This window comes from Nannospalax galili, unplaced genomic scaffold (genome assembly GCF_000622305.1).
Source record: "Nannospalax galili isolate Female #2095 unplaced genomic scaffold, S.galili_v1.0 scaffold9, whole genome shotgun sequence".
Lineage (NCBI taxonomy): Eukaryota > Metazoa > Chordata > Mammalia > Rodentia > Spalacidae > Nannospalax > Nannospalax galili.
The window spans coordinates 7,271,793-7,296,510 of record NW_008360332.1 but is presented as its reverse complement, the minus strand read 5'-3'; the positions used below and the strand labels follow the sequence as shown (position 1 = coordinate 7,296,510).

General features: G+C 38.7%; 1 protein-coding gene across 2 annotated transcripts in view; it reads left to right on the top strand.

Moving 5' to 3' along the window:
- Nucleotides 1–24,718, top strand: part of Col24a1 (collagen type XXIV alpha 1 chain) — a 354,563-nt gene that overhangs the window by 217,857 nt on the left and 111,988 nt on the right. Inside the window, exons 33-37 of one of the 2 annotated variants that reach the window (XM_029560280.1) lie at nucleotides 12,136–12,189; nucleotides 15,444–15,497; nucleotides 15,691–15,744; nucleotides 17,354–17,407; nucleotides 17,759–17,866. In XM_029560280.1, coding sequence (XP_029416140.1) covers nucleotides 12,136–12,189; nucleotides 15,444–15,497; nucleotides 15,691–15,744; nucleotides 17,354–17,407; nucleotides 17,759–17,866 — 324 coding nt within the window. The remainder of the gene's footprint in view (nucleotides 1–12,135; nucleotides 12,190–15,443; nucleotides 15,498–15,690; nucleotides 15,745–17,353; nucleotides 17,408–17,758; nucleotides 17,867–24,718) is intronic. The other variant, XM_029560281.1, reaches the window with a different exon arrangement.

Below are 24,718 nucleotides of genomic sequence, written 5' to 3'. Positions count from 1 at the left end.
GGAAAACTTTAACAGAGTGAAAGGTTCATGCTTAACTGATGATATAAACTCTCAATAGTAAGTAAAGAGTTGAAAATATATATAATTCATTCCAAATAAAAAGCTAAAATATGGCATTAATTTTGCACAACTAAATCCTTCTAATTTGCTGTTCTAGTCTGTGTATCTCAACCTGCCTCCCCACCACAAATACTTATTTGACTTAAAGTAATGAACCTGCTTTAGCACAGTTACCAGTTTAGACCATTTCTTTGACCTTTGCAACCTTCTTTCCTGGTGTAGTGCTCAGCATATTAAATCTACTCTCTCTCTCTCTCTCTCTCTCTCTCTCTCTCTCTCTCTGTGTGTGTGTGTGTGTGTGTGTGTGTGTGTGTTCAACCGGATAAACAAAAGGTCAGGTACCCTAAGGTTTAATCATTCAGGCACAAGAAATATTACAGGAGAGGAAATGGAATGAAGACTGATTAAATTTTATTAGAATAAAAAAGACATTTAAGTATTGATAAATATGTAAAGCTGTGGTCACAGTAGAGACAAGCTCTTAGGATCTAAAAGAGGAAAGATTTATTACTTAGGATTTATACAAGAAAAGACTTGTTAACAAAATGACTCAACAGTGCCTAAAAAATTAATGTGAAGGTCACAGGGTCATGGGAGTGTCAAATAAAATACAAATCAATTTATAATGGACATAATAGACTTCGTGCCATATCTTTGAGCTGCTGCTCCAGTTAGAAAAAAAAATTGGAAAAATGGAAAGGTGCAAAAAAAATGAAACATATTTTGTATTTTGACAATAATGAAGTGAGAACTATAGCCTTTCTACAGCCAAGATTCAAAATTTATTTCCTCATTGCAATACAAGTATTTTTGTTTAAATAGGTTACTAGTTATTCATTGATTCAATCAGCTGACAAATATTTATTAAAATCTCTTGGTCCACTGTGGTTAGCATGATATTTTCAGCCTGGTGTAGAAGAAAATACTAATTAAATAATTGCATGTAAGTGGATAATTATAAATTGAGATAATATCATAAAGTACAGTCATAACTTAATATCCCTGAGGCTCCAGAATCCCTCAGATAATAAGTTTGTGGATGCTCAAGAGCTCAAAGAAAATGGTGTAGTAGCTCCTTATAACGTACCCACATGTGCTTTAAGTCATTTCTAGATTATTTATAAAATCTGGTGAGATATAAATGCTATGTAAATAATTGCTAGAGTACATTACTCAAGGAATATTGTCAAGGAAAAAGTCTGTACATGTTCAGTGTAGATATTAAGTTTTTTTTCCTTCTGTATTGACCAAATCCATGGATTCAGAACAGACAGAAAGGGATGACTATATAGAAATTCAGATCCAAAAAGGTCTGTCAGATAAACTGTCATAACCTAGAGATTCAAGAAAGTGTCCATGAACAGAGAGTTATGATCTGAAAGGAGAATAGCAGTTACCCTGGCCAAGATGAGGACTTTGCTCCATAGAGAGGTCATGAGTTGGGAGGAAGCATGAAGTGTTTAAAGAACACAAGACAGTCAGCATCGCTATGACAGTCAGAAAGCAAGAGCAACATAGGAACACAACAGGAGGCAGGCAAGAACACACACAGCTTTATTCCCCAGGATTTCTATATTTATCTTAAACAAACAGATGTCACTGGAGGGAAGGAACAGTGATCAGATTATTGTAAAAATCATCAAACCACAGGGGTAGAAGGAGCCAAGAGCAATGATCAGACAAGGTACGGAGGAACCTGTATGACTAGTGGGCAAAAAAGAAGAGGACAGGCTAAAAACAGCCAAAAGGTGATACAGGCAACAGGAGATACAGAGCCTGTGGGTGAAGTATCATTTCTAAGTGTCTAGCCTCTTATGTTAAAGAGATAATATCATTCATTGAAACAGAAAAACTGGGTTGGAGAACAAAAGATTACAAGCTCAGTTTCAGAGTGTGGAATTTGAGATGCCTCTAAGAAATGTTATTTATTATATTCAGATCAGAGGAATATATAGAAATTTAAAAAATATGGAAGCCCTGGGCTGGAGAGATGGCTCAGTGGTTAAGAGCACTGACTGCTCTTGCAGAGGACCCAGATTTGATTCCCAGCACCCACATGGCAGCTAAGAACTGTCCTTAACTCATTTCAGGGGAATCCGACACCCCCTTCTAACCGCTACGGCATTGCATGACATGGGTGCACTCATATATATGCAGGCAATACACTCATACACATTAATAATAAGTAAAATATTTTAAATATATATCTGGAAGTCCTGCTTATGGAGGCAGTAGAGAAGGGATAGAAGAAAAGGGCCTGTCAAAAGACTTGATGGGATCCAGGCATGGTGGTTTAATCCCAGCACTCGAGATGCAAAAGCAGGAGGATCTCTGTGAGTTTAAGGCCATCCTGATCCACACAGCAGTGGGTAGTGAGTTCCAGGCCAGCCAGGCCTACATAGTAAGACTTTAAAGAAAAAGGCAGCATAATGGGGCCAGTAAGATGGCTCAGTGGGTAAGGTGCTTGCTGCTGAGCCTGACAACATGAGTCCTATACCTGGAGCACACATAGTAGGAAGAGAAATGACTCCCATGCATTGTCCTCTGACCTCCATGCAAGCTCTATGGCAAGTCCTCCTCCCCTCCCCTGCCCCTGCTTTCCTGTACACATACACACACACGCACACACACACCACACACACGCACACACACACACAGACACACACACAAATGTTTTTAAAAGGATACAATGACAATTGACTTTCCTCTATTCTACAATCAGGTAACATTTCATTCCATAGAATAAGTGTTCTGGGGCTGGAGAGAAGACTCAGTGGTTAAGAGCACTGATTACTCCTGTGAAGGGCCTGGGTTTGATTACCAGCATCCACATGGCAGCTAAGAACCATCTGTAACTCCAGTTCCAGGGGATCTGATGCCTTCTTCTGACCTCCATGGGTATTGCATGACATGGGTGCACTTACACACATGCAGGCAATATACTTATATATATAAAATAAAAATAATAAACAAAATATTTTTTAAATAAGTGTTCCAATGAACTGAGAAGAAGAGTAGGTTTTATAGACAGAAATGGGGCAACAGAAAACATCAATGGACTGATGATTTCCAAGTTCCTTTCATTGAAAAGTAAAGCTAGGCAGACAGTAACAGGACAGAACTGATGGATGGACACCTAGTCATTCAAGTTACCTTTTTTAGGGATGAAAGCTAGAGGAACTCATTTCTGTGATGATTGAAGCTGGCTTATTGGGCAATTTGGTTGCTTACTCCCTGCTGATTTCTCAGATGACCAGATTATGCCTGACTTTTGCTTCCATATTGAGAGATGTTTGAATGAGTGCCTTTCCATTTTAGTCTGTTCTGTCAGTGTAGAGAGAAGTCTTAATTCAGAGCAATGATCTCCTGTAACTTCTATCTAGCAGATGTAAGACTGAAGTTTAAAGACTCAGATTTTCCCAAATGTTGGTAGAGGAGAATAGGAATCCAGAAAAGGCTAAAGACATAAATTAGAAGTTTTCGACCTAACCATGACCTTCGTTAAATCTCTGTGCCATCTTCCATTCCTTTAGAAATGTGCAGGCCTAAAGATGAGTAAATAAAGTATAGCTGTCAATCCAGTCACCTGCTTTTTAAATCAAGTTTCTCTAACTACAGTCACACTATATGTGACTGCTTTCAGGTTGGACAGCAATGTTGAGTAGTTAGGTTGGAGACTATATGACCCACAACCTCAAATACCAACTAACCCTTCAAAAAGAGGTTTCTGACCCCTGATTTCAATTTTAGTCATATATACAAAATAAAAGAAAGTGCTTAATAAATGCTAAATTGATATAAATGTCCCTAGGTTTGTACAGTGTATAGCCTGCAACTATATACAATGCCCTCCAACAGGAATAAAATAGGGTTTTTACTTTCCTTTTGTTTCTTTGGGGTTTTAGCATTTTATTATTTTTCTTTATGTGTATAAGTGGATTGCCTGTATGTGTGAAAATGCATCCATGTTGTGCACTGCCCTTGGAGGTCAGAAGAGGGCATCAAGTCCTCTGGAACTAGAGTTAGGAGAGTTATTGGCTGTTATGTGGGTGCTGGGACTCAAACCCAGGTCCTCTGCAGAGCAGTCAGTGCTCTTAAGCACTGACTCAACTCTCCAGCCCTCCTGTTTCTTTGTATTCTCTCCCTCCCTCCTCCCTTTGATCACTCCCTTCTTCCCTCCCTCCCTTCTCTTGGTAAATCAGCACAGATTCACTAAAAGATTGAAAGCTAATCATAGAACTATTGGCTGCTTCCCCTTCTCCCACACTGCCCCAAAGTACACCAGGGCTCCTGTTTAATTAAAGGAAACTAGAGCTGAGAAATCAGAGACACAGGTTCGGTTTAAGGCATCCCTAGGAAGGTCTAAAGAAAGTAGGCATCCCTAGGAAGTAGTCAAAAGCAGTGACATTGGAGGGAATTTTAGCATCAGGCACCACAACAACAAGCATTATTCTCACTCTCAACAGGTAACGTAAATCTTAAATTAAAGGCATGTTTACCTCGGTTACTTTTATGTGGATACATCATATTCAGCTTTCCCTTGATAAAATATAAGACAAAGAAAAAAAAAGGCAAAAAACAGTTTTCATGGGGAAATCACCAGAAAGCTATATAGCAAAGGTTTTAGAATTTTCACATTGGTAATTGAAACTACAATAAAAGGTTTCATTTTCTTGTTCTTAATTCATCAAATAGATTTTTGTGCAAAATAATAGTAATGATGTGTTTAATGTACAAATGAATGGCAGCAGTCGGAAGAGGAACGAGAGAGAGGGGTGTGGTAAGTGCTGGCCTGGCCAGTGACATGGCAGCATGATTTGAAAATGGATTCGGTTAGCTTTACATGTATATTACAAAAGCTAGTGTAACCACTTTAAAAGTTTTTAAGCTAGTATAATTTGTATGCTAAAACAAAAGAGAAAATGGAATCATATAAAATCCTTAATTAAAAGTAAAGAGGAAAAGAAAAAATAAAAGACCGAAAACAATACCAAGAATTTGAGTCACAATTAGAGTTAAAATTAGAGCTGGGACTGCAGAGATGGCTCAGCAGGTAAAGACCCTCACCACCAAGCCTGACAACTTGAGCTCAATACCCAGAACTCACATGGTAGAAAGAGAGATCCAGTTCCCAAAAGTTGTCCCCTGACCTCCATACTGCATGCTGCGGCAAACACAGATGTACATACGCATACACACACACACTCACACACACACACATACACACACACACACACAAGAGGAGAAAGAACAAATGCAAAAATAGAAAACAGTAATAAATATAATGGCTGTGAACCCAACTCTAGGAGCAGTCACTTTAAATGTCAGTGGTCTACATACACCAATTAAGAGACAGAGCTTGCCAGAGTGGATTAAGAAAATAATAAGAGGAGCTGGAGAGATGTCTCAGTGGTTAAGTTCACTGGCTGCTCTTGCAGAGGACCTGAGCACCCATGTGGCACACTCTTCTGACCTCCATGGGCATTGCATGACATGGGTACACCTACTTGCATGCCGGCAATACACTCATACATATAAAATAAAAAATAATAAAGAAAATAATAAGAGGGGCTGGAGAGATGGCTCAGCAGTTAAGAACACTGGCTGTTCTTGCAGAAGACCCAGGTTCAAACCCCAGCTACCACATGAAGGCTAACAACTGTCCTTAACTCCAGTTCCAGGGGATCCGGCAGCCTCTTCTGACCTCTGTGGACATTGCATGACACGGGTGCACTTATCTACATGCAGGCAATACATCATACACATAAAAATAATAAAATATTTAAAAAGTAAATAGTAAGCCGGGCGTGGTGGCGCATGCCTTTAATCCCAGCACTTGGGAGGCAGAGGCAGGTGGATCTTTGTGAGTTCGAGGCCAGCCTGGTCTACATAGTGAGTTCCAGGACAGCTGGGGCTACAAGGAGATCCTGTCTCAAAAAAAAAAAAAACCAAAAAACAAAAAACAAACAAACAAAAAAAAGTAAATAGTAAGAACCAATTGTCTGATGTTTCCAAGAAACTCACTTTAAGTATGTAGGCATAGATATATTTTTAAAGTGGGATGGAAAAATGCATCAGACTAACATTAATCAAAGGAAAGCTTGAGTGATTATATTCAATTTGAAAGAAAAAATATTCATCAAAGGGGCAAAAGAGATGGCTTAGTGGTTAAGAGTACTGGCTCTCTTGCAGAGAACCCAGGTTCAATTCCCAGCCCACACAGCAGCCAACAGGCAACTTTAACTCCATTTCCAAAGGATCTGACACCCTCTTCAGACCTCCATGGGAATTGCACAATGTAGGTACACTTACATACATTCAGGCAAAACACTCATAAAATAAAAATAAATTTAAAATATTTTTAATTCATTAAAGTGAAAAGGAGTGTTAAATGACGGTAACGGAAGACAAGAAAACATAATAGTATGCGTGTGTGTGTGTGTGTGTGTGTGTGTGTGTGTGTACCTCACAGCAGTCCCAAAATATGTGAGACAAAAGTCAGTGAAACTCTCGGAAAAATAGACAAATCTATTATACTTTTTATAAACATATACATTAATATTTATCTGTAGCCTAGAAATCCATGAGGCAGTACATCATTAAACAGTTCTTAATTGACTAGATTTAATTGACATCTATGAAATACCTCATCTTAGGTACATTCTCTCTCTCTACTGTCTCTCTTCTCTCATATCTCCTCTCTCCCTCTCTTCTTCTCTCCCTCCCTCTCTCTCTCTTCCCTCTTCCATCTTGGTTCTATCTGTTTCCTTGGCATCATGACCAGAGCTGTGCTGTTCTGCCACCTCAGAAACCATGCCTCCTTTTAGAACTGTGTCATATTGATGCTGCAATCCAAGTATCCCTTTACCATCCCTCTGTGGCCTGACACATCAGTTAACTGTTTACCAGCCAACCTTGATGAGCTCATGGTGGATCATAATCACAAACTTAGACTTTGCTCATTCATGGATCTGAGGTGAACTGTACTTAGACTTGACTAGGTTCGTCTTGGCTGAGCTCAAAGTATGGCCTGCTCTATTTGCCATATTTTGAGCTCATGTTAGTTGACTACAGAGGGCCAGAGAATGTTCTTTGACTCTAATGACAAAGTGAAAGATAACAAGTGACCCAGACACATTTCAAGCCCATTGCCTCCACTAACATTCCTTGGCTAAGGCAAGTGCATAGTTAAGCTTAAGGGTAAAGGTGAAGAACTATATTCTGTTCAAACTCAGATCATTGTGAGGCAGGAATGTAAAATACAGCCAAAGGAGAGCCATGAATTAAGACAGTAATTAGGTTTGCAGTTCCCAGAATGTCAGTGAGCTAGACCAAGACCTCTTACCTGCTCCACTGTATCTTAATGAACAACAGCTGAGCATTTTCATTCCTAACTAGAGTGGGCACAGGTCAGAGGGACATGGAGTCAAATGTTAACCCCATCTCCTGGATACCTTTGGGCTGACCACTTCCTCTACCTTTGGACTGACCACTTCCTCTTCTGTAACCAAAACATGAATTCTGTTACAAATTAAAATCAGATTCAGAGCCCATGAACAAAACATAGATGTTAGTCAGAGAATTGATATATATAAAGATGAAAAACAAATTGTTTTAGCAATATTTTGAAACTTAGAGTTTATTTTTGGCCATATCTGATTTCAAGCCAAACCCTGCTTTTTGGGTTGATTTGCTAAGAAAGTCTGCAACCTGAACCAGTAGTGGCTTTCAAGGTTAAGGAAAGGAAAAACCAGCACACTGTGTTCTCACAAAACCACTCTTGACATATTCACCTCAAGAAAAAATAAATAAATAAATAGATAATAACAGTCTTAGAGGCAAGGTCAGTGGCTTGGCACAAATATGACTCATGCAGTGTATTCTGCCCTTGACAGTATATGGCCAACCTCAGCACAGAGAGGAAGAACAGTCAACAGTGAATGGGACTCAACCTGGGGTCTACAGAGCCTGTGTGCATACATACAACAGTTGACGAAAACACACTCAGCAACAGGTATCTGAGGCACACACAGCAAATACTATGTTGCTCAGAAAGGACATTGGCTGCTATGTGTTGAGACAGATTGTCAAAAATCAAAGGCAAATTAATTCAGTAGTCTGACATGTGGTTTGCCTGGATGAACAGGTATCAGCCTTGTCTTCACTTTGATCAAATACACTATTTCTGCTTTCTCATCCTCTTAAGTATTTCTACTTCCTTGCACTGATGTGAAGAGCAGACAGGGACATCTCTCAGTGGGTAAACTCAGAGTTCCCTTGCTGTCAAGCCCAGCTAAGCCCACACTAGCTGTGAGATGCAGAGATTTGAGTGTGCAGGGTCTTTGAGGGGCTTATTTAGGACCCATTCATCTTGGACCTCTTTTGGTCCCTTAGGTCCCCCATACTTCTCGTTAGGCTGTGCTTATTTTTGTAGTGCAAGAGAACCTAGGGACATGACCTATTGTAAATGTAATGAAAACCGAGAACTGTAGACCATAATTTAACAAATAAAGTAAATTTCTGTGGAGAGCAAAAGAAAAACAACCCTTTATCCAACAACAGGGTACATATATGTTAAGCCGGGCGTGGTGGCGCACGCCTTTAATCCCCGCACTCGTTAGGCAGAGGCAGATGGATCTCTGTGAGTTCAAGGCCAGCCTGGTTTACATAGTGAGTTCCAGGCCAGCTAGAGCTATAGGGAGACTCCCTATAATCTAGCCTTTATACTTCTAAAAAAAATTCCCACCAGGGGTCTTAGTCAAGTCGCTTCCTTTTTTATACACCTCTGAAATAAAGTGATATGATACTCTCACACTGTTTCTTTTGGTTTTTGTTTTTCAGACAGGGTCTCACTATGTAGCACCTGCTGGCCTGGATTTGCTATGTAGACCAAGGTATCCTCAGACTCACAGAGATCCATCTGCCTCTGCTTCCTGAGTACTAGAATTAAAGGCATGCATCACCTTTTTAAGATAAGTCTTAAAATTGTGTGCGGTGGCACACCTCTGTAATGTCAGTAATCAAGAGGCAGAGGCAGGAAAATTGCTGTTCAAAGATAGCCTGCTCTACATAGTAAGCTCCGAGCAAGTCAGGGCTGTATAGGGAGACTCTGTCTCAATAATAATAATAATAATAATAATAATAATAATAATATACTGATCAAAAAAAAGTCTCAGTCTGATAAGATGCCTCAGCAGGTAGAAACATTTGTAAGCCTGACAACTTGAGTTCCATTCTTGGAACCCACAGTGGAAGAAGACTGACTCCTGCAGGTTGTCCTCTGACCTCCACATGTACACTGTGGCATGTAGGGACCACCACACATTTACACATATCATACACACACTAATAATAATTAATATTTTTAATATCAGGAGAATTTTTTATTATTTTAATTAAATGAAAATGAAAATACACCTTACTAGCTGCTGTGGTTATCTGAACAAAATCAAACCAGTCAAAATTCTATTGTGGTTAGGGGAGAGGTTCCTTAAGCCACACCCCTAGCTAAAGAGCTATGGGAAGTTGATGGTTGCTGGGGGAGGAGAAATCACTTTTCTTTGGGGGTATGACTTCTGATAGGCTACCCATACCCAGTGAATAGCCCCACACCACTAATTGGACTCAATGGATTATTAATTTTTAAAGTGATAGAGGACATAAATTAAGAGGGAGACATGTTGGGGTTCCAGGAGGAGCTAGAGGAAAGTAATGAGAGTAGCTACGATCAAAATATATTGTACATATAGATGAAATTTTCCAAAGAATAGAAAAATTAAAAATAGTAATTAGAAGGAAATTTGTAAGATAAATATTAGAAGAAATATTAGAAGAAAGATCTCAAAGCAATAATCTAAGCTTCCACCTTAGAAAGAAGAGCAAATTAAATATAGAGCAAGCAGAATAAATAATAACAATAAAAAGCTTGGAAATAATAGAGAAAAAAATCAATTAAAAACAAAAGTAAATAAGGGGCTGGAGAGATGATTCAGTGGTTAAGAGCACTGGTTGCTCTTGCAGAGGACCCAGGTTCGATTCCCAGCACGCACATGGTGGCTAACAACTACCTGTAACTCCAGTTCCAGGGGTCTGATACTCTCTTCTGACCTCTGTGGACATTTCATGACCATGGTGAACCTATATAAATGCAGGCAATACACTTATGCACATAAAATAAAAATAAAAATACTTTTAAAGAATAAATAAAATTAATCCTTGGGCAGGATAATCAAGGGAATAGTAAGAAAACACAAACTACTGACATCAGAAATGAAGTTCTCACTGCTCATCACATACAAATGAACAAACAAATGAGGTTAATTTTCTACTATCTCAACCAGGAAACGAAAGCAGAAGATTGCTTCCTGACTCATTCTATGAGGCCAGAATTATCCAGTACCTAAACCAGACAAATCTATTACAAGGAAAGGAAAACCAATATCACTCATAAATATAAAATGCAAAATTCCTCAATGAAACATTAGGAGATCAAATCCAACATCATGGATTATATGTTATGACCAAGTAGGATTTATTCCAGGTGTGCAAGAGTAGTTTAACACTAGAAAAATCAATGTAATCTATCACCTTTATAGGCTAAAGAAGAAAATACAGTGTCATATACATGCATCCAGGAAAATGATTTGATAAATCCAGTACCCACTCATGATATAGAATACAGGCCTGGAGGGATGACTTAGTTGTTAAAAGCACTGGCTTCTCTAGCAGAGGACCTGGGTTTAGTTCCCAGGTCCCCAGGTTCCCAGCCACATAGCAGCTAACAATCATCTCTAGCTCCAGTTCCAGGGTATCCAGTGACCTCTTCCGGCATTGCATGAATGACATACATGCAGACAAGACACTCATACATAAAAATTAATTAGCTAATTTAATTGTTTTAAAAAAGAAATGAGTTATCAAGCAAAAATTCTTTGCGAAATCTCAAATGCATACTGTTGAATAAAAGAAGCTAATCTGGGGCTGGCGAGATGGCTCAGCAGTTAAGAACACTGGTTGTTCTTACAGAAGACCCGGGTTTGAATCCCAGCTCCCACATGACAGCTAACAACTGTCTGTAACTCCAGTTCCAGGGGCTCCAACAGCCTCTTCTGTCCTCCATGGGCACTGCATGACATGGGTGCACTTACCTACACACAGGCAATACACGCATACACATAAAATAAAAATAATAAAATAGTTTTAAAAAGAAGCCAATATGAAAGGCTCTGTATTATATGATTCAAGCATTGTGGTGTTCTGGGAAAGGTAAAACTGTAGAGACAGAAAAAAAAATCATAGATTTATTCCTTTAAAATATTTCTGTCACATATTTGCCAGGTTTATTAAATAGCTGTATTATTATCATACCATTAAACAAGGTAAGTTGTGAAAGCCCTTAGTACGTGTTCTACTTTCAGTCTGTTGCTATGATTAAAATATTCTGACCTAAAGCAACTTAGGAGAGGAGGGGTTTAGTTCAGCTGACAGGCTACAGTCTATCATTGGGAGAAGTCAGGGCCGGAATTCAAGCAGAAGCTTGAAGCAAAAATCATGGAGGAATGTGGCTTGCTGGCTTGCTGACAGGCTTTCTTGTACAGCCCAGCACCACCACCCAGGGAATGGTGCGGCCCACTGAGGGCTGGGCCCTCTTGTGTAAATTAATGATCAAGACACCCCCTGGGATCCTGCCTACAGCCAATCTGATCTTGGAAATCCTTCAATTAAGACTTCCTTCTTGGGTGAATCTAGGCTGTGTCAGGTTGACAGTTAAAGTTAGCTAGGACAATACATTAATAATTATTAGGTATTTGATAAATGTTTATTGAATAAATTAGTGAATTAACGAATAAAATGTGAACAGCACTCTGTTCTTTTTTTTTCTTTTGAATAAAAGCATAGCTTAACATCTTTCATGAAACAACACAGATGAATCAACTGAAGATATAATTCTATTTCTATATAGTGATAATCACGATGTATTAAGATGTCTGTCATATTACTAATTTCATATTGAGATGCATATATTGAAAGGGAATAAACTTTCATCCTTAGATCTTCAATTTTATTTTAACATAGGGACCACGAGGACTACCGGGTGATGCTGGACTTCCTGGAGAAATGGGTGTGGAGGTAACATTCTGTGGTTCATTCTTGTCCCTTAATACTCAATACTTGTTAAACAAGGTGCAGTTAATATATTAAGTATATTTTGTGAAGAACAGTATTACAACATTTTTTTCATATGTGGAAAATAAAACCTAACATTTCATGAAGAGCAGAAATAATTATTTTGTGTAGCTAATTTCATTCATATAAAGTTCTCTAACGATTAACTCATCCAAATGCCAGAACAAAAAGTAAAGATTTCCCTTCACAGATTAGAACTGACTTGATAGTTCTCCACTCTAGGACACTATATCCTTCAGAAAATAAAGAGGCTTGAGGTCACCCTGTTTACCATAGAATTTGGAGTAATAAACGGGATTTGTTATCATTATAAAATCCAATTACTTTATTCCTATTGCTAACTTTAGTGTAAATATGCATGGTTCCCCTACCTCTCTCTGCTTCCCTGACCTCTGTCAAGCCATTCTTTCTTGCATCTTCACTTTACCTTTTCATTAGTCATTTTCAGTCTTGACAGTAAACTACCCTTCTACTTTCACCATCACGATCCCTTTAAATCCCCAATATTGTGTTAAAAGATCTAACTCATGCCTCTCTCTGAACACTAGCTATTGCCTTCCTGGTTTTTCTAATGTCCACCTAGATATCCCACAAACATCTCAAATTCAAAATATCTAAGCTAAGCCCATCACTTTCCTACTCTTCCTGCTTCCACCCCATCACTGACTATTTCTCCCCAACAAGCCCACCCGGACAGCCATGCTAAGCTCCTTCTCCCACCTCACTCTCTCCAGGTATCTTTTCTCTTTGAGTAAGCCCCTATTGTGCTAAATCTACCTTTCCCTCTTCATCTCTACTGCAAAGTCTGACCTTCTCTTGTGCCTCCACCAACTCCCCTCATGCCCCAGCTGTTTGTTGCCTGAACAAGGCAGTGATGACAGATTTATTTTGGAAAACTAATTCTAGAAGTTGAATAAGAAGTACCTTTGAGCAGATCAAAGTAAAGACAGATCTACATGTTTTTTAAAAGATGTTGAAGTTGGGTCTGGTGGCTCATATCTATAATCCCAGCAAAAAGTTAAGGCAGGAAAATTCCTGAAAGTTCAAAGATAGCCTGAGAAACATAGTGAGCTCCAAGTCGATCTGACCTATAGAGTGAGATCCTGTCACAATACAGAGCGAGAGAGTGAGCGAGCAAGACAGAAACAAAGACAGAGACAGAGACACAGAGACAGAGAGGGGAAGGAAGGAAGGAAGGAAGGAAGGAAGGAAGGAAGGAAGGAAGGAAGGAAGGAAGGAAGGAACTACTGAGCTGAAATGATTGGAGACGGCACTAAAACAGTAAGCATATTCGTTATATAAATTCTACAGATCCTTCATATTTGTGGAATTTGGAAAGAAAAGAAGGAAGAGACGTTAAAAATTATTCCCAGCTTTCTAGGTTATATGGCAGAGGTGGCAGTGCCTTTTCCTGAGTCCAGGAAAGAAGGCTGTGAGGAAGCAAAGGTCTCTTGATCTGCCCAAGGCAGGTGGCTGACGAATAGCAGAGGCTGACTTCCATCTGACCTGGTAATAACGATTATAGCCAACACTATGCCATATCCTATGAGCCTGAAGAAAGCACAGAGAGATCACACTGCACAGCTTGAAATTTTTAAGAGACTAGATAAGATGCTGTTATGGTAAGGATTCAAAGTACTGTAGATGACTTGAGGAAAACATCGTGGTTTTAAGCAATGATTGAGGACAGCAGAAAACAAACTATCCAATGGCACGTGAAAGATGAAATGTACCTCACTAAAGGCAAGTGAGGGAGGACCCTGAGTTTGCACTGTATCCTCAGTAGTGATGATGCCTGACCATCGTAGCCTGCTTTCCATGTGGCCGGCAGCATTTACATGTTCTGCACTCATGAATTCTCACAACTTCATGAGGTAGGTACAGTTATTGCCCCTTGTTTACAGACAAGGAAACTAAGAGCAGTAGCTGTATGGAGTTGATCCTAGATTCAGAAACGGGCAATCTGCCTCTAAGTTCACAATTATAGAAGTAAACTCTAAAGAACCACAAACAAAGATAAGTAGTTTCCTCCACTGAGTAGAACTGAACTTTTCATATCTGTCTATCTCTTCTATTCAGTTATATAATTTTACTTTATTTTAAAAAATAGTAAATGTGACTAGGCATGGGGTGCACACCTTTAATTCCAGCACACTGGAGACAGAGGCAGATAGATCTCTGTGAGATCAAGACCAGCCTTGTCTACATAATAAGTTCCAGGCCAGCTGGGGCTACAGGGAGACCCTGTCTCAAAAATAAATAAATTAAATAAATAAATGAATAAATAAATAAATAAATAAATGTGGAATATAGAAGCTGAATGAAAAAGAAAAACTGAGCTTCCATCTAAAAGACCGTGAAATAACATAAAATTATTTTGATCTCTAATAATTATAAGAAAGTGTGTCAGCTATGCATAAATGAGGAATTTCTGAAATAAAAGAAATGGGAAGGAGAGGAAAAGTAAGAGATAGAAAAAAGAGGGGGAGGAGAGAAAATCAGAGAAAGGGAGAGACAGAGGGAATAGAGTAAATAACGGAAGACAGGGCAGGGGGACACACAGCGAGCTCCAAAACAAGACAGACGTTGCTGGGAGATGAAAAGACTGTAACGGGAAATGTAAGACCTGAAGATCTTGGAAACAACCAAAGATGGCAAGAAGTTGGTTGTTTTCACCGCAAAATAACTAAAAGTTTCCCCAGCAAAACTGGACTCACCATGAACAAAGTCTGGAAAAAATCATTTTTAATGTGCTAAATCTCTTTTTTTAATGTGATAAATTCATCTTGTGTTCGTGTGACATATTTTATTAAAAATATGGGAAAATTAGTTGTTCTTAAGGAAGTCAAAGAGCCATAGATAAAATGATGTGATGATTAAAGGTGAGGGAACGCTTTTGTATTTTTGAGTAGGAAACTTGAAGTAAGAAGTAGATTATTTTACTACATTCTCTAAGTTCTCAAAGATGAAAGATTAGGGGAAAAAATGGGTTTAAAAGGCTTGGTTTCAGTTGAAGTTCTTTTTGGCATTTGAACTATTAGAGAATTCCAGAAAACATCTAGTCTCATGCTTAGAAGTTTATAACGAGGCAGTAAAAAAGCCTCTTCCGGACACAGATGTCTTGCCTTTGAACTAAACCTTACAGCCATCTTCTGATGGGTTATTACCTTTCTAAGGTGTCAACTTATTCTCTTTAGGGGTCTCCAGGCATTGAGGGAGAAACTGGTCTGCAAGGTGAACCTGGTGCTAAGGTAACTACTCTAAAATATAAGTGGGAAAGGTATCTCTAAACTCTCACCAAACAAATCCCCTCTTGGAAGCAGATGACCACCAGCTGATAGAAACCGGAAGTACTTTTGAAGACCATCCTTTGACAACATGTACTCCATAATTAAACACGTAATTTTAATGAAAAATGCCTTATTTTCCCCTTTGTCTCTTCAGGGAGATGTTGGACCTTCGGGTAGTACTGGGTCAGCTGGGGAACCAGGGTTACGAGTGAGTACCTACAATAAACCCGTTTAATACACTGCCCTACTTGTTTGAGGGACTCAAAACTTACCACCCTTAAGCACATGGAAATATAGCATAGTAAACCTCTCTGATGCACGGCAAAATATTTGTCTTTGGTTTCTCAACTTCAAAAGGTGCACACTGAACACTATTTACATTCTATGGTAGGCATCTGGAATCCTAAATGCCTTTTCTCAAAGCCAGGTGTGTGGAGCACTCTCACCAAAATTGCATAATCACTATGCTTGCCACTCAGAGTAGCGTGATAAAGAAATTCACAAATCGCTGTCAGGCAGGTGAAAGATTGAAATTTAATTTATGTTTTAAAAAAATACCGTGGAGTCATGTGAAGCTAATAAGATACAAAGAAATTATTATATTGTAATTTGATAGCTTAGAGGAGTTACAATAGTACAGACAGCTTTTGACTAAATTGCTTTTCCCAGGATAACAATGTCCAAGATAGTTTTTTATTTATTTATTTATTTATTTATTTATTTATTTATTTTATGTGTATGAGAATATTACCTGCATGTAGATGGGTGCATCCGTGCCATGCAATGCCCACGGAGGTCAGAAGAGGGCATCGGATCTCCTGGAGCTGGAGTTATCGATGCTTTTAGCTGCCACGTGGGTGCTGGGAATCGAATCTGGGTCTTCTCCAAGAGCAGTCAGTGTTCTTAACTGCTGAGCTATCCCTCCAGCCCTATCTCAGACAATTTTAAAAGGTCTTTGTTCACTAAAAGACAAAGTAGGGAGACACATTTTTGCATCCGGTTTGTTGCTTTGCATTTTCTTTTGGGGGGTGGTTAAGAGTGGAGTGGGCTTAATAAAAGAGTCATTAATGGGAAATATGATACACCTATTAATAAGTACTGATTAATTCACTTTAATTTAATTTAGTTATAAAGATTGTTGTTTATAAAGTTATAAACAACTGGGAGGCAGAGGCAAGCAATCTCTCTGAGTTCCAGGCCAGCCTTGTCTACATAGTGAGTTCCAGGATAGCTGGGGCTACAGGGAGACCCTGTCTCAAAAAAAAAACAAAAAAAAAACAAACAAAAAAAAAAAAAGAGTTTCAATGCTGGACCTCATAAACTATGGTCTATATTTCTGCAAGTTCCATAACTAAAAGGCAGCCTCTTGCTGTGCCTTGAGCTTAAACTTTGCTTCTCTGAAGGGAGAAACTATAGAAACTCAGTCTGGTAATGATCATAACTGAATCAAGTTCTATTAACCCATGTAAATTCGTTATAGCAATAAACTCTAATTCATTAGATGGCAGTATTTACATTCCTCAGCAACACATATAAATTTCCAGAGTCTCCAAATGAATGTATTGCCTTTAATTATCTAAACTGTATTAGTATTCTGGAACCATTTTGTATTTGAATTTGCAAGACTCTGTCAATTTGTCATCTCCAGAACTATTCAAGGCGAATTAAACTATACTTATTACATTGTTGAATCCTCTTTAAAGTTGAAGGAGAAATACATAAATACAAGTTAAACACGCTAGGAACAAGATATAAAATAAGATAAATGAAATAGTCAAAAAAATTAATCTTATATTTTCTGCTACAAAACGAAATAGGGTGAACCAGGAGCTCCCGGAGAAGAGGGTCTCCAAGGAAAAGATGGATTAAAGGTAAACGACACATATTTTTTGAGACAAAGTCTCATATATCCCATGCTGTCCACAAACTCACAATATAACCTGAGGATAGCTTTGAATTTCTGCTCCTCCTGCCTCGACCTCCTGAATTCTGACATTACAGGAGTTCATTTGGGGCTAGAAATCAAACCCAGGACTTTCTATGTGCTAGGCAAGCACTCTAGTAACTGAGCTATATATATGCCCAGCCCTAGCGTATAATGTTAAACGAAAGCTCTAAAGGGTCAGCCATAATTATTTTTGTGTTCCAAACAGAAACATGCTTACTAAGTATGACATAATTCACTGAATTCCTTTAAAAAAATATCTTCTATTGGGTTCTAGGGGACCCCAGGAGGAAGGGGACTTCCTGGAGAGGATGGAGAAAAAGGAGAGATTGGCTTACAAGGAACTGCAGGGCCTTTGGGTGAACCAGGTCAAATGGGCCTTCCGGTAAGCACTGCTGGGTTCATTTCAAATATTAATTCAGTGCTTATATGTACATGTGCACGTGCGCGTGTGCGCACGCACACACACACACACACACACACGACATCTTTGGCCACAGAGTTTGAGGTCAGCCTAGGATATATGAGACCCTGTAGAGAGAGAGAGAGAGAGAGAGAGAGAGAGAGAGAGAGAGAATTTTGACCCCCTTATATATCTAGTGGGTATCTGAGGTTTGAACTGTGGCTTGAATGAGTAACAAAGCATAGACTGGAATTTCTGTCATAAAGCATTCGAGGTGAATGTTTCTGTTGTCTCAGATTTAGTCTGTGTAAATATTTTGGATTTTTATTCATAGAACTCACAGTATTGTTATAAAGTATTATACTAGCTCCAGAAATAAAAGTCTTTCTAAGTATCCAGTAAGCTACCAATATCTGGCCCTGAATAATATTACTTTAAGGGAAATTCTAAATGTCATAGTGAACAAATTCTCTCACTTTGAGGCAAATATAAGATGTGAGTAAAGAACGAGAGGAGCTTCTCTTTTGTATAAACACTTATGACATTTGTTTGATTCTTCCGCACACAGTTTTTTGGTCTTTCATTTTGCTCTGTTAAAACTTTACTAATCTCTCTTTCTTTTCCAATATCTTTAAACATGGGAGTTTATTCTATCTTTACTTCTCTAAGTTTCCTTTACTTTAGAGACTGTTCCTTTCTTGGAAGTCATCACTTATGATCCTGACACACACACACACTTTGTTATCAAAAGAGATTGTGTGTTTGTGTGGAGAGAGAGAGAGAGAGAGAGAGAGAGAGAGAGAGAGAGAGAGAGAGAGAGAGAATTTCTCTCCTCTATTCTGGAAATCACCCTTTTAAAGATTTCAAGGTTGTCTTTTGAGCTGTGGAGATCATCTCTAGGGAAGAAATCTCTTCAGAAGCACATGCTCTGTCTTCCATTCTTTCATAAACCACGGTGCTTCTGGGCTTCAGTATTTCTACATAAGGGCTCCGTAAAGACTAAGCAACTAAGGATGCGTAACTTCTTGGTGCAGGCAGGCTGGGAGACTCACTAGTGATCTTCAAAGTTAATATTTGTTATGTGTTTTTCCCGTGCCTCTCTTCCTCTGACTTCAACCTCCAAATCAATGATGTCCTGTGATCTAACTCCTGCCCTACTCAGCTCAGTTAAGTTTACCTCACTAAGAGGAAAACGTAATTGGGAAAAACACAGTGAATACCATCAATGAAGCACTCAGTGGCTATCACACCACTCATACTTTCCCAGCACTGAATTTAGTGACAACTAAACCAGTGCTGCAATGTATGTTCTCAAATAATCATGATTACATCAGCATATTTCAAACTGCCATTTAAGGAATGAGGATAAGCCAAAACCATCAACTGTACTTGAACATTAGCAGCTTGAGACACTGTTCCCTCCAGTTCTATCATCGTAAGAAACTGGATATTCACCTCTGCCCTGACATCTCAGCTTGATGCTTATGCCATCACAGCATACACAAAGCCTTACGGATTCTCCCTAAAACCATCTTAAACATCGTTGGTCCAGACATTAAGCAATATGTACTCACTCATCTACTCTCAAAGAATCCTCCTGGTGGTCTTACATATATTCCTCATTTTGCAACTGAAAAATAATACACCTTAGACTCAAGATAATTCCGTACATGCCAGGGCTGACAGTAATCTCTTTATTCTTAAATTTCTGCATCTCCTAAGCCTCACTCAAATGTTCAGTTTGGGACCTATGCTTTGCCTTCCTGGGGTTCTTGATAGTTTTCATCATTTCTAGAGAATATATTTCTTTTCCATTAGCATCAGAGTTAGACCAGAAGGAAGCAAAGTAACAAGTGCCAAGAAATTGTGATTCCTGATAAATTCTTGACAAATGGATGTTCTTCAGGTCTGGGCATGTTGCTAAGGGGTAAAGCATTTGTCTGCAATGCACAAGGCCCTGGGTTTGATCTCCAACACACAGACACACACACTAACACACAATAATATAATAATAAGATAGTATATATAATAATATAATACATTAATGTATATGTATTCATAAATTACATGTGTATATGTATCTCTGGTAAGTTATACTTTAGCATGGACTCCTAAAAACAACTGGTTTGATTCCCTGCCAGAATCCTATGAGTTAAGGAAGGAGAACATAAAACAAAGAGGGAGTGGAGAAATGGTTCAGAGGTTAAAAGCACTGACTGTTCTTGCAACGGACCCGGGTTCGAGTCCCAGCACCCACATGGCTGCTAGCCATCCATAACTCCAGTTCCAGGGGATCCGATGCCTTCTTCTGACCTCCATGGGCATTGCATGACATGGGTACACTTACACACATTCCGGCAATACACTCATACACATAAAATAAAAACTAATAAGTAAATAAAAAGAAAAGAGCAGAGCTTAAACATGCCATAACACAGCACAGCAGGGACTCTGAGAAGGGCAATGCAGTGGGACAGCTGGTGATGTGGACAGCAGAGATGGAACAGGGCTCCAAACAAAGCCTGGAAAAATGATAAACACAGATTTCATCTGCTTCATAATTTTTCCCAGGAACAATCCTGTGCAGTACACATCTTTGGTACTTTTTTTTAGCAACAACACATGTGTGTTTCCTTTTTATGCTTTTAGTTGTTCTCTTTGGAATTTTAAATGCCTTTCAGCTTATAAACACAATAAAAATACCGCAGAATATTTTTTCAAAAGAATTTTATGATCCAAAGAACTATTGCTTAATCAGACAGCCTGATGTTGGATTTATTTTGCACTTTTCAAATTGTTCCTTGGGCAATGTCACAAAGATGCTACCTCAGATTTTTACAAAGTAAACAAGAGAGTAAAAGAAAGCTTTTATTTTTCAAGAAAAGAAGTCCTTCTTAGATGATTGAGAGTAAGATCTAATTTGAAAACAATAAAGCAAGGGAAATATTTATTAAACAAATTCCAAATCCAAGCTATACACTTCTTTGAACAAAAAAATGGGAAAATGCTTATTTTATGCTTAAATTCTATTCTAAAATGTTCAATTGCCTAAATGCATATATCTATTAGAAAAGAAACATCTGCCTAACTTATGGTCTGTCATCCACCTTTAAAAATTCTGCCACCATAGTATCTAAAAAGATCTAAACATATGGAATTATGAAATCTGAAGTAGAACATATTAAAATGAGATTATTTTATTCCTTTAGGGTAAAATTCAGTTTGATTTATTGAAATATGCTTTTTTATCTGCTTCAGTTTTAATTAGCATTTCCTTGGAAACCTTGAGAAATGATCGAGATTTGGGGTTGGGGGTCATTAAGTCACATTCAGAGATAATGAATACCTAAATCTTAGTACCTGCGCGTTTTCTTGTGACTATGGTGTTAGGGTTTTGTTCTGAATTGTTTTATCCAAAGAAACACAGAAATAGAAATCCTGACTGCTGTGTTCAAGCCCCCGGCCTTCTGCCACCCCCATGCCCCTACTGAAGAGCTTCTTCACCTTGCTAGAAAAGCTCATCTTAGAGTTCGCACATTCATTACACATAATGAAGGGGCTGGAGCTGTGCACAACCTCAAAGGTGGCTGTTCCCTTAACGTGACCCTATTCCTTCTAGTCTACTTCCATCAGAAAAGATTTCTGTATGTCTAATCAACACAGAGGCGCTATATAGACTTTCTTTGGAAGAAAAGGTTCTACAGCTTTAAGACCATTCACTTGGCTCTCTAATTTTTTATTCAAACTATGATTCTATAAAACACATTTGTCCAGTCGTTAATTCAAAATTTCTACTACTTGCTATGAGCCAAGAATTCTGCTAAGTATTCAGTATATAGTGAAGAAACAAGAGTAATAACGACTGTAATCACAGGTTTTATGGTCAAATAATGAAAACTGGAAACAGATTGGAGATCAGTGAGGTTGTGGAAATGTAATGATGTAAATAAGAAAGTTAATAACTATGGTGGTTTGAATGACGTGTCCTCCACAGGCTCAAGTATTTGAAATCTTGGTCAACTGAAGGCACTGTTTGGGGAGGTTTAGGAGGTACAGCCCTGGTGAAGGAAACACCTGGGGCAGGTTTTGAGAGTTCAGTTTGTCTCTCTCTACTCTGTGTCTGTTTAAAGATGTGAATGCTCAGCTTTCTGCTTCAGCTGCCTCCTGCCATGCCTCCTCTGCCATGATGGACTCATCCCTCCAGAACCATAAGCCTAATAAACCTTTCCTTCTATAAGTTGCTATGGCCATGATGTTTTATCACATCAACAGAAAGTTAACTAATAAAATAACAAAACAGTGAAAAATTTAAAAGATGGTGTCATGAAAGATAATAACAGATTAAGAATAGGAAAGATAACTAGTGAAGGATGGTATTCTAGTTTAATTTCTGTTGCTGTGAAAAAGCATACCCTGACCAAAAGCAACTTAGCATTTATTTTAGCTCACATTGCTGATTATAGTGCGTCATGTGGGGAAGTCAAGGCAGCAGGATCTTGAGGGAGCTGGTCACATCCACAGTCAAGAGCAGAGACAGAATAAACGCATCATTGTTGGTATCTTGCTTGCGTGCTCATTACACTCTGTCAGCTTTTTTCATCCTTATACAGTTCAGAGTCTCCTCACTAGGGAAACAGTGGACTAGATATTCCCACATCATTTAAGCCATCAAGACAATTCCCCATGACCATACCCAAAGGCCAACCAGATCTAGACAGTTCCTCAGCTGAAGTTCTCTTCCTAGATGATGTGTCTAGATTGTGTCTAGTTGACAGTTAAAACTAACCAACACAGAGAATCTAGTTCTACTAAAGCTTTGAAAGCTTTCTTTGATAAGGGATGTTTAAGATCAGATCTCGAGTATTAAAATGAATCCATCATGCCAAGAACTGGAGGAAGATCCTTTGTGATTGGTGGAGCAGCAAGGGCCAAAATACAGAGGTGGGATTTTCAGAAACGCGCAGTAGCTGCTATGTGAATACTGAAGTTGTTTGTGGTAAACTTGAAGAAATAGGCAGGAAGCAGAACATGAGGGACTTCTGAAGCTATGGGAAGGAGCATGTTTACTCAAAGAGTAGATTTCAGGCAAAAGAACATCATCTCTGATGAGAATCACTCCATAATTTCAAATTTATTTAACACTATCTATGGCTATTAGTTATCAAGGGAAGAAGTATATTACAGGAAAAGAATAAAATAAATTTGAATGAGAAATGCACTCAATATACCAAAGCAAGTCTACTAAGGAAATAATGGTCTTTTTAAAGAATGGTGCTACAGTACGTGTCTACCCACATGCAAAAATATTAAACTGGACACTTCCTTTCATTATGCAGATTAATTCAAAAAAGTCCCTAACCCTAAGCATAAAAGCTGTAACTAAAAGTCTTAGAGAAAGCATAGGAGTGGACCTTCACGGCCTTGGAGTACACAGAGCGTTCTTAGATAACATTAAAAACACAAGAACAAAAAAGATAAATTGGACTTATTAAAAATAAAGGCTTTTGTACATTTAAATGGACATAGTATATAATTCACATACTATGAATAAATTTGTTAAAAAGAAAATAGATTTGATACAGTACTTTCTGAAAAAAAAAAATAGCTACTTAGCCCGCCCCCACCTCCCTTTGCGTCACTGGGCTGCACAGCTGCCAGCTTCCTGGTGCCAGCATCATTCCTAGGTAAGTCCCGTGGCACTCACCATGCCTTGACTCTCCCAGCCTCATTCAGCCTCCCAGCTTCCCCACCCCATCTCTCCTCCTGGCCTGGGTACTGGCCCATTTCTTGTCTTGGGAACTCAGACCCCTGGGCTGCCTCTTGGCCCAGAGGTCCACACTGCTTCCTTTGCATCCAGACCAACCAGTTCCTCCCAGTAGTCCCCAGGAGCCCTCAGGGCCTCTTCCCATCCCCACCTCCCTTTGAATCCCTGCATGGAATGACCACATTTCCTGGGACCAGCAACTTTCCTGGGCCTTGCTCCCAGGCCAGCCCAGCCCCCAAATTCCTGAGGTCATCATCTTTCCTGGAGGGATCCAGACCTTAGGAGAAAAAAGCAATCTGGCCACTCCAATATAAAATCATAAAGAGAGAACCTGAGGCCTAGACCAACCAGCTTTAATGCCCAACAAGTAAACTAAAAAGGCACATAAATTTTACAAAAAGATGCAGACCTAAACTCAGCAAAGGAAGGCCTGAGTCTCATACAAGAATCAGAAACTACAAAAGAAATCCACATGTCAAAGTCCCAGACAAAAAATAATAACATAAAAAAACAAAATAATATATCCTACCAAGTACCAACAATCCTCTAGAGGAGTATAATGAGAACCCCCTAGAGATAACACAGGACATAGAACTCAAAAGAACAATTATAAACATGATAAAAGAATTCAGGGAATTTAAAGAACACACAAACAAAGAAATCAAAGAACTGAAAGAAGATAGGGATAAACTTCTGAATAAATTCAGAAAAGAGTTAGAAATATTGAAGACTACTCAGGCTGAAATGAAGAAGGAAGTGAAACACTCAGTAAGCCAATTAGAAACACAGGAGAAAGCCTCACCAATAGGATGAATGAAATGGAAAACAGAATATCAAGACTGGAAGATAAAGCGAATGAATTAGACCACTCAAGCAAAGATTATGAAAAATTTAAGAAAACACAAGCATGGAATTTGCAGGAGTTGTGTGACACCATAAAAAGACCACACTTAAGCATCATAGGCATACAAGAAGGAGAAGAATCTCAGGATAATGGTATGGACAAGATCTTCAACAGGATTGTAGAAGAAAATTTCCCAAAATTAAAGAAAGACATGTCCATACAAATA